Source organism: Ostrea edulis, chromosome 1 (assembly GCF_947568905.1).
Source record: "Ostrea edulis chromosome 1, xbOstEdul1.1, whole genome shotgun sequence".
Classification (NCBI taxonomy): domain Eukaryota; kingdom Metazoa; phylum Mollusca; class Bivalvia; order Ostreida; family Ostreidae; genus Ostrea; species Ostrea edulis.
The window spans coordinates 80,815,014-80,831,089 of record NC_079164.1 but is presented as its reverse complement, the minus strand read 5'-3'; the positions used below and the strand labels follow the sequence as shown (position 1 = coordinate 80,831,089).

Below are 16,076 nucleotides of genomic sequence, written 5' to 3'. Positions count from 1 at the left end.
GGGCCTTATGACTCGCCTTAACAGTCTGATAAATGTCGCAATCAATAACTTTTTTCTTAAGAAAATTTCCATAGGACATGTAGAACAATTTTTGTTTCAATTTTGAGAGATATATCTAGAATGATATCAAATTTAGGCCTCCGGGCGACATGACTCGCCTGATCAGTCGATTTTGTATCACAGTAAATAACATTATTAACCTTTTTCTCGAAAAAAGGCTGACCCCTTTAATTAGTGGCCTAGAGGGGCAGAGAGTCTTTAATTTATAACACTTATAATTAAATGATCAATATTTGTAAAACATTACCGAAGCTAAATTGTACGTCTAGACAATATATCTGTATCATTATTTATGAACGAAAATCTCAGTCAAATTCTTATCTCATCACATCTAAAATTGGATGGAAGACCCACTCGTTGCTCGCAACGAGATCGCATCTAGTTATTATTATTATTCTTTCTTTATTCTTGTCACCCTTTTTTGTCCACGAGTGTTCTCAGAAACCACTGAAGGGATCAAGACGAAACCTTTTTAGGATGATAGAATACTCTTTGTAGATGTGCGGAATGAATGTCATTTTGTCTGAAAATGCATGCATGTGCATGCACGTGCATTGGATTTTTTGTTTACAAACTTTGGAATGCGTCTAACTTTTTTATTTTTCAATGAAATCGTTTGATATTTATATTGCAGGTATAACATGAGACCCTTAACCGTTTCACATCGTCAAAATTTCAATTCTGCACGCGCATGCACGTGTGCTTCAATTTGATTGGATAACACAAAACCATTTATAACTTTCATGTAAATTAAGACAATTTGATGATATTTACAGGATAGGTAAAGATTATAAATACCTACAAATCTATGTTAAAAAAATTGAAAACGCACATGCGCACGCACGCGCATTGACATTTGAACGTTCAATTCTTTCAATGACCATAACTTTTTTGTTTTTTGTCAAAATCTTTTCAAACTTGTCTTGTATGTGTATCTTGATATTCTTAACAAAAGTGTACAGTCATAATTACCATCCGGCACGTGCATGCACGTGTGCTAAATTCTGATTGGACGATTTTGAAATCGCCATAACTTTCTTATAAATGATGGAAACAATATGAAATTTATACTGTAAGTATATCTATCAAATGTCTATTGAATGACATCAACATTGATGCTGAGTCATACTCACGTGCCCGTGTATGCACGTACATATCCTTTCTTTCATTTTTCGGGTACTAAAATGGTCATAACTATTGAATTAAAAACTGAAACGAATTCAAATTTACCCTGAGGATCTATGATATGAATGTCTATGAAATGGTGTCAACAAATTTTCCATTATCAAAATCGTGTGCGCGTGAATGCGCGTGCATTGTAATTTTTGACGTCTAAATTGAAGTATTGGTCTATAACATTTTGAGATTGCAATGAATAGGTTTGAAAATTAGGTTGCAGGTATGTTTTGGGCCTCTCAATTTATTAATAGTCTCAAAATCACTTCCCTGCACGCGAATGCACGTGTGTTTAATTCTGATTGGACGATTTTGAAATCCCAATAACTTTCTTATGAGTGAAGCAACCGATACCAAATTCATATTGCAAGTATATTGTTCAAATGTCTATTGAATAGCATCAACAAAATTGCTGTGTGGTACTCACGCGCACGTGTATGCACGTGCATTGATTTCGGTCTTTGTACTTTTGAGTTGCCATTAATTTCTCGTTTTTCATTGAACAGTTGTGAAACTTCTCTTGTACTCATATAGTAAGACTTCTAATGTATCGAGATGGTCGAATTATTTATATGCACGTGCATGCACGTATGTGCACGTGCACAAAACTCTCAGATCTTTATAACTGATTTGAACTAGTATGAAATGGATTGAACGTTATAAGATAGTTATATATTCACATGCTACACAGTTTGCAAAGGTCAAAACAACTTGTACTGAAATAAATGTCACCACTTACTAAATGGGGGAATGTTTGGGGAACATCTGTAACGGTCCCCGTTACAATAAGTACTAGTTCTACTTGTTTTTAATTTTTTATTTATTTTTTCAGAAATGGCGCTTGTGAGAGCAGAAGTACAGAATAACTACCATGAAAAAAAAATGTTTTAAAATACTGTATAAGAACAACCATGAACATTTTTTTTAGAAATAATATTATATGCTCCCCGTGTGGCAATACTGAAAAGGTAGAATGTCTGTATAAACAGTGAAAATAAAGGTTTAACTACTGGTCAAAGGCTACCATAATGATACATGTAAGTTTGATCCCTCAAAATACTTATAAGCAACTGGTCATTTGAGTAATTTTGTATGACCTTTGACCTTGTGACTTGAAATCCAATGGGGTCATCTATTCATAAGGGGGCACCAGTGTTTCAAGTTTGATGGCTTATGTCCAGAGTAGTTTAACCTTTGTCCTTTTGACCTCAAAATCAAATAGGGGACATCTATGTCTTAAGGTTCACGTTAAATATTCATTCATAACACCGCGTGGTGGATTATACTGACAGTTTCTATGGAAAGGTATTCTAAAATAAGCAACAAAACATAAAGATTCGGTATACATTTAATCAAAATATTGGGAAATTAAACTAGCAACAACCACGCTCGCTAGGTGGCGCGTCATGTTCTATTTTTATTTCTACAGAAAAAGTGGGACGAGGTTCCACCCTATTTTTTACGGGCTAGTATGGATAAACCTAGAGCCTACGAATGATGGGAAGGTGATCGTTCGGATGTAAAATAGCTATATTTAGCGTATCTCATGTGATTAGACATATTCCAGAAAATCCCTTTGAGATTGAAGCGATTAAGCAGAGCGAGTATATGGAAACATTTACTTAACGGTGAAATACGCAACAAAGAGTGACATATTAATACATTTTATGCATGAATAAATTATACTGAGGTCAAACGTGAACGATAATTGCCCGTGTTCATAAAGTATTTGATTGATTTAGATATCCAAGGAAAGATAACTCCCATTATTAACGTACTCACAACGTACCGGTGGTATACAATAATACAATGTTTATACATTTCTGAATGATGAGTGAATCTTTATTTTCATCAGAATCTTTTCCATCACACTCGCAGACCAGGTCCCCATACCCCTACCAGTGTCAATCTGTGACTGATAGCAGTGCGGTATTTAATTTGATATAGTCTAGAGGAAATTCGAAATATGGTAGTGACGTTTCTTCCTCACTGAATTAGCTGGATTTTTAACGTTTAAAGAAAAGTGGGGTATGGACTGGGGGGTTAAAAATGCTATTTGCCAAATTTTCAACAATATTAACTACAAGGCAAGGCAAAAGGGGTCATAAGCTACAGATGATGCAATTTTCACTTGCAAGTTGCACTGCCACTAGTTACACTTAATTAGTGACTTACTTACAGATAAATAAAGTAACTTACAAATATTTTATTTATTTATATATCTATCATTTCATTTCATTTCTTTTTTAATATCATGGTTTGTACTTGAAGAGTCATCGCAATAAAGGGATATTAATTATTAGTGTTACAAAAAAATCTGATCATGCCGTTTTTAAATTTCTGAATTTTGAAAAAATAAAAATAAATAAATAATAGATTCTGATACCACTCAACCCCCGACTGGTCAGAGAGTTCTCCTTCTGTCAGTTCTGATGCAACTAGCTCAGCCCCCAGACTTGTGGCGAAGACTGCTTTGTTCCTTGAATTCACACACGGATCACAAATTCACAGTTCACACATTTAATAAACATTAAAACACAATACTGCGATACACGTCTACAGATACATTATACAACAAATATAACACATTCAATGATTATGAAATATGTAAATGAGTAGGTAATTAAATAATATAGATCAATATATATCTAAATCATACAAATCTAAAATCGCCACATTGGATACAGAATAATAATCTTCAACTATTAATGATCTATGAATAAATGCTAGATCTATTGATATAAACAGACAAGATCCAAACACAAACCTGTTTCTATTCTTAATTTACTATTCAACTTGTATTCTACTTTACTATAAACTCCCTGCTAGATAATCTATTTCACTTCTCTACCTATTCTACTCGTTCAAGTCGGTCCAGCTGTCTTCTGCTATATTTACTTCCTATCTTAATAATGTTAAAATGTAAACAATCGGATAAAAACGGACACGGACTAAAACCTAATGACAAGTCATACTAAGACAAAAACGGAATAATCAAAATTCTCTATATAACAAATAAAATGAAACTGATAATAAACCAGAATAACTAGAAATGCAGGAAATAATTTAAAATGTTAATATAATTGCGGATTCGCAACACTCCCACGACCGAAGAATAGTTACGCATCTAACCAGTCCTTGATTTTTTCCTTCGCTTTCTCGGCAGCTCTTCGCTTTGGACGGTTTTCAGAAGTAGTTCCATCTGAATCAGTCACACACGGTTTCCTCTCTTTGGAATGTTCTTGGTTTAAGCTATTTGGTCTTTCGGTACTTTGATTTTCACTTCTTTCCACGCTTTTCTTTGAATCACTCTCTTCCGAACATTCAATAGGGTATAACAAGTTCAATGGTCTGTTTAAGGTCCTTTTGCTGGGGAGCAACACCTTTCCCGACCGCACTTCTCCATCCCGACTCACAATTAGTTCACAAAGGCGTCCAATTTTCCAGTTCCCTCGAGGAAGATCATCCTTAATCAGCACAACATCTCCAATTCTTGGTTCCATCCTATGTTGAATTCGTCCTTCTTTAAGTTTGTAAGAGGTCCTTTCTCTAAGACTTAGAAGGTAGTCATCTCGCCAAGCTTTCCAAAAAGCATCTAAGTGTTTCCTTCCTTTCTTCCATGTAAGGAGTAGCTTATCAGAACTGCTGATGAAGGGTAAATAGTCTGTGTCTTCTACGCCTACTTTTTCATCATCTGGAATTCCAGTCTTTGGGTTCAATGTCAGAAAATGTGCTGGAGTGAGAACGATGTTCGAGTTGATGTCATCTCCAACATACACCAAAGGTCTGGAATTCACAACAGCTTCCGACTCGGCCAGTATAGTTCGTAGCTGTTCACTGGTTAGGCACAGCTTTCCAATGGTCTTTTGGAGACCCCGCTTAACGACTCCTATTAAGCGTTCATAAAATCCCCCCATCCAAGGTGCAAGTTCAACAATAAATTGCCATCGGATATCTTCATTAGAAATGTAGGTCTGTACGTTTGGATCCCGAACAGTTGACTTCCATACCTTTTCTAGCACATCACTTGCAAGCTTGAATTGAGATCCATTGTCGGATATTATTTGCTTGGGCTTTCCCCATCGTGCAATGAATCTTCTAAGTCCCAAAAGAAATTCCTCTGTTGACATGTCCTGCATAAGTTCCATATGTATGGCTCTAACTGCTAAGCATGTATACAGGCAAACCCAAACTTTCTTGTTCCCATTTTCTGTTTTGACATATATTGGACCAAAGTAATCTACTCCAGTAAAGGTGAATGGAGCCGATTCGTTAACACGTTTCTTCGGGAATGGCGGCATCAGTGGCATTTTGTATGGTCCTCCTTCATGCCTCTTGCACACAGTACATTTCCTCAAGATTCTCTTAACTTCTGAGCGGCCTTGTGGGATCCAGTATGTCTGTCGGATCATGGATAAGGTCTGAGATACTCCAACATGAAAGGATCTTCTGTGAAGACTATCTATCAGTAAGTCAGTCACATGGTTTCTCTTTGGTAGTAGTATTGGTTGCCTCGCTCCCTCCGTCATATGAGCAGCGCCGAGTCGACCAACACATCTAATAAGACCTTCATCTATTATAAGTCCAAGCTGATTCACTAAATTGTGTCTTTTCTTTTCTGCCAGTGCAATTTTCACTTCCTTAAAGTGCTGGCTTTGTACATGTTTTATCCACAAAACTTTGGATTCATTCAACTCTTCAGATGACAATGGTCCTGGATGTATTTCGTTCCCTTCAAGTTTCTTGATAAATCTTAGTACCCAGGCGGAAACTCGCACAAGACGTGTAAAGGAAGAAATCTTCTTAACATCCAGGCAGAATGGGTTGTCAGAGCTATCTGTCATTCTGCTAGGACCCTCCCCCACCAGCAATTTAGCTTCAAACAGTACCTTTGGAACTCTGTACTCCGACTCCATAGCTTCTTTACTTTCATGGTTGTCAAGTAATTTCCATGTGGGCCATTCACTTCTGTTCTTTGTTAACCATGAGGGACCATTCCACCAGTTTTTATTCTTTCTAAGGGAGAAAACAGTTGTTCCACGACTTGCGACATCTGCAGGGTTGTCCTTGGTTGATACATACTGAAATTCTATGTCACTGCTATTATGAATTTCTCTTAGTCTGTTTTCTACAAACACTGTCAATGGCTTCTTTGTCTTAATCCAATGTAATACGCATTGTGAATCAGTCCACAGTATCTTTTCTGAAATAGCTAAAGTCAGTTGTCTCTCTACAAACAATATACTACGAACCCCTATGAGAACTGCCAATAACTCCAGTCTTGGAAGCGAGATCTTCTTGTCAGGTGCCAGACGAATCTTGGAAAATACAAGATTGCATGTTCTTGTTTTCCTGTTGAATATCTGCAGGTAAACAGAAGTGGCATACGCTTTTGTAGAGGCATCACAAAAGCAAAGCAATCTACATGTAACTTCTCCTGGCAGTCCAATGTATCTTGGCATGTGGCACTGTGGAATATCTTGTAGGTCTGTAGATATAAGTTGCCATTGCTGAACATCTTCTTCTGTAAGCTGTTCATCCCAATCTAAATTCTTCCTCCACAACATCTGGAGAAATAACTTTGTCTTTAAAGTCACTGGAGTGAAAAATCCAAGTGGGTCATATATAGATGCCACTCGCTGCAGTACTTCTCTTTTTGTAACTGGCATGACTTCTGTTTCACATTTCAAACATGGTACTGCAAGTGTATCATCAGTGAGGATCCATGTCAATCCTAAGATCTTCATCTTCTCTCTCACAGACTGATCTGATTTTGGAATGGAGTTGTAAAATTCCTTGTTGTTTGAAGCCCAATCTCTGAGGTTCATTGACATAGCACTAAATATCTCTTTACTATCCTTGTATAGAACTTCTGCATCTGTAACAGTATCTACTCCAGTGATTACATTGTCGACGTAGATATTGTTTCTAATATTTTCAGCTGTTTCACTGTTGTACATAGAGAGGTGATGGTCAATAGTTGCTGCCAGAAGAAATGGACTGGATATTACACCAAACGGCACTCTGCAAAATCGGTATACTTGAGTGTTGTTTTCTATGCTCCGGGTGTTCACATCCTTCAACCAAAAGAATCTGGTGGCATCTCGGTCTTTGACTTGCAATCCAACTTGCAGGAAAGCTTTCTCTATGTCAGCTACAATTCCTATCCTATTCATTCTGAAGCGCAACAGTAGTCCACATAAATCCTGTAGCATAACAGGTCCTCTGTGTAGACATTCATTGAGACTGAGGTTACTCTGTTTCGACTTTGCTGAGGCATCATATACGATCCTAACTTTTGTGGTTGGCTTCGTTGGGTCGATAACTGCATGATGTGGGATATAATGCTTTATCCCTGTTTCTTCACTACTGTGAGGAATTTTCTCTATAATTCCCTTTGTACACTGATCCTGGATAATTTCATCATATTTTTGTAAGAAGTCTGGCTTGCTTTGCATCTTGTGTACAAGTGACTTGAACCTTCCATACGCAAGTTCTCTGTTTTCAGGAAGTTCTGGACATGAACTCTTCCATGGCCAAGTGACATGATACCTATTGTTTCCCATCTCTAAGGTGCTATTAAAATTTCTCAGTGCTTCCTCATCATCTGATGTATAGGGGGAGTCTTTAATTCCTATAGTCTCTAAATTCCAAAAGTCTTCAAGTAGAGGTTTCACTGGCAAACATCTCTCTGAAGAACGCAGACAGCACTCTGTAATTGACAGTAATCCATTTGCTATCATCATCTGATGTTCTTTTCTCTCTTCATTACTGCTGTGAGTCCTTCCTGTTATGATCCACCCAAGTTTGGATCCTAATAAATACAGTCCTTCCTGTACCCCTATTTTCTCAGATGAGATGATATCAAGGTAATAATCATTTCCAATGAGTATGTCTACTCTAGAATCTTCAAAGGCTGTTGGAATAGTATCAGACATCTGGAGATGTCTACACAAGCTAAACAACTTTTCCCTGGCAATTTGTGGTATGGGTCTTCTCAGTATAGTTCCTGTGATTTTCGGCACAACATTGGCATTGATTGTCATAAATTCTTCTTCTTTAAGTTTCATCTTCAAGATGACTTGTGGAGTTTTCACTCGCTTTAGTTTGTCAGCACCGAATGTAATCAATGAAATTTCTTCAGTTTGACCCATTCTAAGGTTTAATCTCTTTGCTAGATCCTCTGTAATGTATGTTCTCTGGGATCCAGAATCCATTAAAATCCGGACAGCTTCCTTCTTGTTTGTAACAGGATTAGACACTTCTGTGTGGGCAGTCTGCATCAACACAATATCCCCTGATGTAAACATACTGCTTTCCTGTAATGATTCTGCTGTGGAATGTTTCTCTTTGTGTGACTCGTCTGCTAAACAAGATGTTTCTTTCTGTGTTGATTTTTCCAGCCTTGTGGATTCATCTCTCTGATGTGGAAATTTCTTTGGACACAGGCTTCTATGGTGATTCCTACTCTCTCTGCAATGAAAACATGGTTTCACAACTCTACAGTCTTTAATTCTGTGTCCAGGTCTTAAGCATATATAGCATTTCCCTTTAATTCTTTGTTTTCTGTCTTCTATGGTTCTGTACTTTCTGCACTCATCAGTCCAATGATATCCATTACAAAAACTGCACACTGGAGACTTTGCACTTGATGCATTTCTTCTTTCCTTTGACCCTTTAGTGGATATCATTAAAGCCTCTGCTGTTGCATGGTTTTCCACATGATTATGAGCATCTGAAGCTTGAAATTCTGTAGATTCCTTTGCTGTGACATAAGCTTTAAACAAGTCTCTTAGTTTCTTAACAGTCCATTTGTCTCTACTTCCTTTCTGTATTTCAAGCTGCAGCAGTGTTTCCTTAGGTAACTTCGAAGTTATCATTGACACAAACACATCCTGGTTTACATCTTGACGCAATGCTTCTAAGCTTCTCATGTGTTTCTCAAGGTCATCATATAGTCTCCTCAAACTCAATGTATCATTTGTCACAGGCTGTATGTTGATCAGTTCCATATAATGTTTATTGATCACTGACTGTGCATCCCCAAATCTCTCCTGTATGATATCAATGGCTACATCATAGTTTTCATGCGAGAGCGAAATTCCTGAAATAGCTGCCTTGGCTTCTCCTGTGAGTTTGCTCTGAAGATAGTTGAATTTCTCAATCCTAGAGAGCTTACTATTCCTGTTGATTGTAGCATCAAAGGCATCCCAGAATTCTTTAAATTTGATCTTGTCTCCATTATAGGAGGGTAGTTCCAGTTTTGGAAGCCTTACAGCTAAAGGGCCTTGTGGTGCTGTATGAAATTGGGACTGATGAAGTTGTAGTTCTTGAAATTGTAGTATCTGTTCTTGCATTTTTTCTTGTAAAAATACAATATGATCAATTCTTGAATCAGTAGTTTGCCGTGTAGCTTTCACAGTAGTTATTCTCTCCTGTAAACTCCTCTCCAGCATCATAAGTTGATCTATGCGTTCAGCTGCTTCAGCTAATAATGCAAATAACCTTTCACTATCACCTGTAAATTTATCTACTTCACCTTGGTCAACTTCTTTGCTTTCTACAGACAGGGACCACTTCTCTATATTTTCTTCCAATTTACCACTGAAGTCCTCAAGTCGCCTTGTCGATGATTCCACCTGACGAAGTAGTTCGGATATATCTTCTTCCATGGCATCCTGGGAAACGAGAGCTCCACTTTTGCTTATCTCCTTTTCAATTAAATTTTGGTACCTGGTACAATTTCCTTTTAAGTATGGAAGAGACATTTTCTCGGTTTAGTTTCCGTGTGTAGAATCTATGTAAGTTCTTAGACGAAGGATTCCCGGGTTCCGGCACCAAACAATGTGGCGAAGACTGCTTTGTTCCTTGAATTCACACACGGATCACAAATTCACAGTTCACACATTTAATAAACATTAAAACACAATACTGCGATACACGTCTACAGATACATTATAAAACAAATATAACACATTCAATGATTATGAAATATGTAAATGAGTAGGTAATTAAATAATATAGATCAATATATATCTAAATCATACAAATCTAAAATCGCCACATTGGATACAGAATAATAATCTTCAACTATTAATGATCTATGAATAAATGCTAGATCTATTGATATAAACAGACAAGATCCAAACACAAACCTGTTTCTATTCTTAATTTACTATTCAACTTGTATTCTACTTTACTATAAACTCCCTGCTAGATAATCTATTTCACTTCTCTACCTATTCTACTCGTTCAAGTCGGTCCAGCTGTCTTCTGCAATATTTACTTCCTATCTTAATAATGTTAAAATGTAAACAATCGGATAAAAACGGACACGGACTAAAACCTAATGACAAGTCATACTAAGACAAAAACGGAATAATCAAAATTCTCTATATAACAAATAAAATGAAACTGATAATAAACCAGAATAACTAGAAATGCAGGAAATAATTTAAAATGTTAATATAATTGCGGATTCGCAACAAGACTGGCCAGAGTCTACTGTTTCGGTTTATTCTGATAATGATGCAACTCAGCCCCCCCCCCCCCCCGCCCCCCCCCCCCCCCCCCGACAGTTCTACCAGAAGTTCTCGGAAAAGACTTGCTGATGTTTAATAAATCAGTTTTCCTATTAATTTTACTTTTGATCCTGTTCATCAGTTCATTAGGCTATGGCCCAATCTGATTAAATTTAAGATCGTTGATCCGCTCCGTATTCCTCTTCCTTTCCTGTATCTGTGAAGTCCAGAGGTGAGATATATTCTTTCCAAAACAACTAAGAATGTTCATGGAACAATTTAGTATTAATTGTTTTCCTTTTCTGTTGTATGCCTTATTTCAAGAAATAACTTTCAGGTCACTTTTTAATGTGAAATGGAACATTTTCAATTTTTGACAACCTGACGGTAGGGGTGTTTAAGACACTATACCTCATTTTCTGTAAGGAAGTGGAGTAAAAGGAATTCAGAATTGGATTCAGTATACTCAATATTGGTAATTACACCTGCTTTTTATTGTTTTGGGTAATGGTGTTTCAAGAAATAAAGTTGGGTCACTTTTTGATGCAAAATGAAACATTTTCCGTTTTTGGCAACCTGACGGTAGGGGTGTTTGAGACACTATACCTCATTTTCTATAAGAAATTGGAGTAAAAGGAATCCAGATTTGAAATCAGCATACTCAAAATTGGTAATTACACCTGATTTTTATTGTTTGGGGTAATTTTTAAAAAATGGGTGGTGGTTGCTAATTAAACATTTTCTTTACATTATTATTGTAAACAGATTGTTAGAAATGTGTAAATATGTTTCTTTCCATTTTTTGAATAGAAATGATGTGTTTATAGTAATGAAAGGAAAAATAAGAAACATACGTTACTTTCATTGTTTATTATAACAAAGAGCAATCCAGGTTTCAAAATATGCGTCTGTTATTTCTATAAGAATCATGAGCATCTATATAGCGAAACATCAATCTTTTACTTTTGTTTTAATCGCATATTTATTGCAAATTAACAAATTCAGAAGAAAAGACACATTTGGTAAATTTCTTTGCTTGTCTACGTTATATTTCTATCAAAATTGGTATTTCCATTGAATTAAGTGATGTCGTTATGATTTTGCAACATCATTCGTGAAGAATAACTGATGATGACATCATTTTGGCATAATATTTTCATGGATGTACTGTTGTGTAAGTGTTGAAACATACGTTATGTAATGTAAATAGTGTTATTAAATTTGAATTTGGCGCCATTAGTTGGCATGTGACCTTGACTTCCGCTATAAGGGTATATATAAATGTCATCCCGCTAGCGTCAGCATTTTCAGTGTTAGTTTGGCTTTCGAAGTGTAAGGTTGCTGCGAGAAGATTTTAGGTAAGACGACAGTTTCCCATAAGAGAACGTGGATAAAGTATCCTTACTCTCGCGGGAATAGCTCGACTAGTCCTTAGTGGACAGATATAGTGTTCATCGTTATAAAATAAAAGTGCTGAGTAGCTGAGTACTCATTTGTTGAGCACTCATTTCACCTTTTAAGGCAGGAGGTTTTACTCATCCGTTGAGTAATATTTTTTTTTAAAGTAACATTTTGTATATAGTTGGTTGATCTTAGTTGATTATTTTGATAGTGATTTTTATTAGTGATTAGTTAGTTAAGTAATTAAGGGTAATCATTTTATTTTCACGAGAGGAACTCGTTTCGCCGTATTTGTATATTTTGGCAGGCGATTAGTAGTTTTATATATAAGTAAATATCATTATAGTCTCGGTCTCAGTTTAGTAACTGAGGGATCCCGTAAACGGAAGAGAAAACGTTACAGTTACATAATTTTAGCACTACTTCATTCACATACAAAAAAAAAAAAGCTATCGTTCTATATCTATTGCTAGTCTTTTGTTTTCATGTTTCATACATATTGAACTGTTCGAGAATATTTGTTAATCAATTTTATTTTCTGCCATTTCAAAAATATTTAAAGTGATATCTAGTCGTTTATTTTGCGCTCTTAAAATCTTATTGCCGACTTTTACAGCGGATAATTTCTTGTTGTGTTGATTAAATATTTTCTTTGAAAACCTGTGTTTATTGTCTTTTGCAAATTAGAAAAATATATGCTCAATCAATTCCAATACAAGTTATGGAATAATACATGGAAAATTAATGTTTATCTTGCATATTATCATGTCAAGGAATCAGTAAAGAAGGTTACATGCGAGAAAAATCTCGAAAAATATACCATACTTTGACCTTCTGTAAAAAAAAAAAAATCTGTTATACTTAACTTAAACAATTTGAGGCGAGTGTTCAACAGATATTTACCATTAATAAACGCATGTTACCAAATATATTTTGAATGGTCGATAAACCATGATTTTGAAACCCTCAATTGCACGTTTTAATTGACTTTGGGTGAGAAGTACATAATTAAGTGTCCTGTACTCCGACCGATCACCCGTTCTTATTGACTGCGTAGACTAAAAACCAATCCTAGTGGCGGGTTACCGGAAGATGAGGGGGGGGGGGGGGGGGGGGGGGGGGGTAGTAGACATCGTCGGAAACCCACGATGGGGGTTAGAGAGATTACAATCCCCATATCTGTTTAGACAATGCCAAAGACATTTTGCGGCATTTAGAGAAAACAACGCTAATACATGTATCTGGCCGGGAAACAGATCTTTCGATGCAAAATACATGAACTCTTACATATAAATAGATGACATTAGGTTTTTAATTTATTATATCCTATTTTTTTGTTAAAATACTTGATTTTCTGAATTCTCGAAAAAAAGAGATATTATACAAATCTTAACTTGAAATCATTCAAAATCAACTACTAATACACATTATTGTGTATTTGATGTGTACTTTTATAAGATCCTTTGATTTTTCACATAAGATAAATCAATATCACAATTTAACAGACTATGCCGAAAATATTGAATGTCCATTAATTGTTTCACATATATTGAAGTAAAACTGATTATTTTACTAAGATAAATTGAAAGTTATACAGTGAATTCAGCTCTTTTTCATTATATTGAATATATTTCATGCCAAAATGTGTAAAAAGCTTGTGTGTCTGTGGGTAGTGAATGTTTAGGTCTGGTACACTCTACATGCTAGGATGAACTAGGATAAACTACACATGACACCACATCCAATGCACTGGGCCTCTTTCCAATACGGTGACCTAAATGTTCCAATGAAAGAATGAGAATGTGCAGGAAAATATGTTAACAAGTGAAGGAAATCAGCGCCACAGAAAACAGTCACAGGAAATTTTCTGTCAAACACGGTATGTGATGTTGAAATGTTTGATGTTGATATGACAAATTTTCTGGACTGGCAATAGACATCGACTCTATCAGTAATAATGAGTAATTGGAAAGCATATCCTTGGTAAGGGATGTTATTTCCTTTAAATCACTCCTCTATTTTCATATAAAACATAAAATCAATATTCATCACTTTCATATTTTTATAAAGGCAACAGTATTTGTAAACCACCGTTTCATGAAATAATGACACCAATTGCTTTAATCCCCTACATTTAAAAAAAACAAAACCCACTATTTGATAATCTATCCGTTTGTATCAATGAAAAAAGTGGACGCTTCCATGAAATATATGCTTATTTATAATGAAAAATTAATGTCACAATCTAGGAAAGAATAGATTTTTTTTTTTTATTATACATCCATTTCGTTTCCAATCAAATCTTCATACTATGGAACAAATAACACAGAGGGCCTATAATGTCTATATATTACAATATATATTTATAAATATACAACTTCAAGAGACTGATAAAATATAATTCTAACTTTCAAAATGGTCTTGGCAAAAGAAATTGACTTTCACTTGCTTTAGACGCCATTTCTCTTCTGACAGATCTATCAAAAAGATGTTGGTGACTGAATTTCAACATAATGTATACTGTCTTCATGGTTTAATTAATGGGCTGCTCTCTTCTGATTAAATTGTGGCAAAACACGGACAGATAGTACAAGTAATACATACAGGAGCTGTGATCTTTGGAATAAAACAACATTTACAATGACTCTCATTAAATTAAATATTTAAAATATGAATTTCTGCAAACTCTGTTGCTTGCATTGATTAACATGCACAAGTGTTTAACAAGACAATGAAGCTGTAAAAATTTTCTTCCATAAAATTAGCGGTGATCAGAATGTCTGGTCTCGGTACAAACAAAAAGTATGAAACACTGCTTTATGTACAACGCCAGATTCCAACCGTAAGTACAGAAGTTAAGAGAGTTGTAGAACATGTAATTAAAATTTCCATTTTAAAAAACTAGAGAATAAACTTTGAAAACAACACTAACAAATTGCCATAGTCCCATCCAATACAAACGACGGTTTACGCGAGAAGCACTTTAAATCTGTATACATTACAACTACATTTACACACCTATAATTAGAGACTGAGCAGAGTTCACAACACAGTCATTCTGATGATGTCTATTTCAGTCAGTACCTTTCAAAGTATAATATAAAACAAGAATTTAAATATTGATTAAAAATATGACACATTAATATTAATAGTAAAAATAGTATAAAATCAAATTAATTAAATGTCGGTGCATGCATAAAAAAAACTCGAGAACAGAAAAGAAACATTTTCATGACAATAACTTATGAACAAGAGAAATCTACATTTGTTATAAACAACAAAACAAGGCCAACTCAAAATCCAGAATTTTCATAAATAACAACAGAGATCACTTCAATGAATCCTCCATTTCTTCCAGGTGGATTTCAGACAAACACATGCAAATGTACAACATTATATATATCATAGAAACAACAATATAAACATATATTTAAACTATGATGAATTGAAAATTTATGTGTTTGTAACACTAAAGTAATCTTCTAAATTGAAATCAAATGAAGGGTTTGTTCATAGCTCTGGTGTGGCTACTTAAGGATTGTGGGTAATGGAGAGATGTTTCTATAGTAACCAGCAGGTGCCCCTTTTTCTGCGTCAACGTGAATTCAGCTGCCTTTGTCTCACACGGATGCTTCAGATTTGTGGCCAGATGCACCAAGTCAAACTGCCAAACGAGTCGTTTGGAAAAATCTCATACACAGGAACTTGACAGTTTCAGAACCTAAACTAAACTCAAAACTAAAGGTCTGAACTGATAAAACAAATGAATACACTTTATCCACACCAAGCTTTGTCAGTGGCCTGTGCATGTACGATTCCACTATCTAATGTTCGTCACTTTCACCAACACATCAAACAACAGTATCTTTTGGTTTTGCAGCCAAAAGAAGTTCCTTAATTTTCTCCGGTGTAGGATTC

The 16,076-nt window shown here is 35.5% G+C and overlaps 3 protein-coding genes across 3 annotated transcripts in view; 1 reads left to right on the top strand and 2 right to left on the bottom strand.

Moving 5' to 3' along the window:
- The window catches only part of LOC130054058 (uncharacterized), a 1,204,346-nt gene that overhangs the window by 445,933 nt on the left and 742,337 nt on the right, over positions 1-16,076 (top strand). The gene's annotated exons all lie outside the window — the stretch shown is intronic.
- LOC125671448 (uncharacterized) lies at positions 4,356-10,004 on the bottom strand. The gene has a single exon (XM_056144609.1). The coding sequence runs from the start codon at positions 10,002-10,004 to the stop codon at positions 4,356-4,358; it is 5,649 nt and encodes a 1,882-aa protein (XP_056000584.1).
- Positions 14,203-16,076, bottom strand: part of LOC125679186 (mRNA (2'-O-methyladenosine-N(6)-)-methyltransferase-like) — a gene marked incomplete at its 5' end in the record, with an annotated part of 16,868 nt that continues 14,994 nt past the window's right edge. The window contains one exon of the mRNA XM_056162350.1: positions 14,203-16,076. This exon is cut by the window's right edge and continues 75 nt beyond it. Within this exon, the coding sequence (XP_056018325.1) occupies positions 16,010-16,076 (67 nt within the window).

Bases quoted from the DNA above. Each gene is read 5' to 3' on its own strand.
- LOC125671448 (XM_056144609.1), bottom strand. From the start codon at position 10,004: ATGTCTCTTCCATACTTAAAAGGAAATTGTACCAGGTACCAAAATTTA.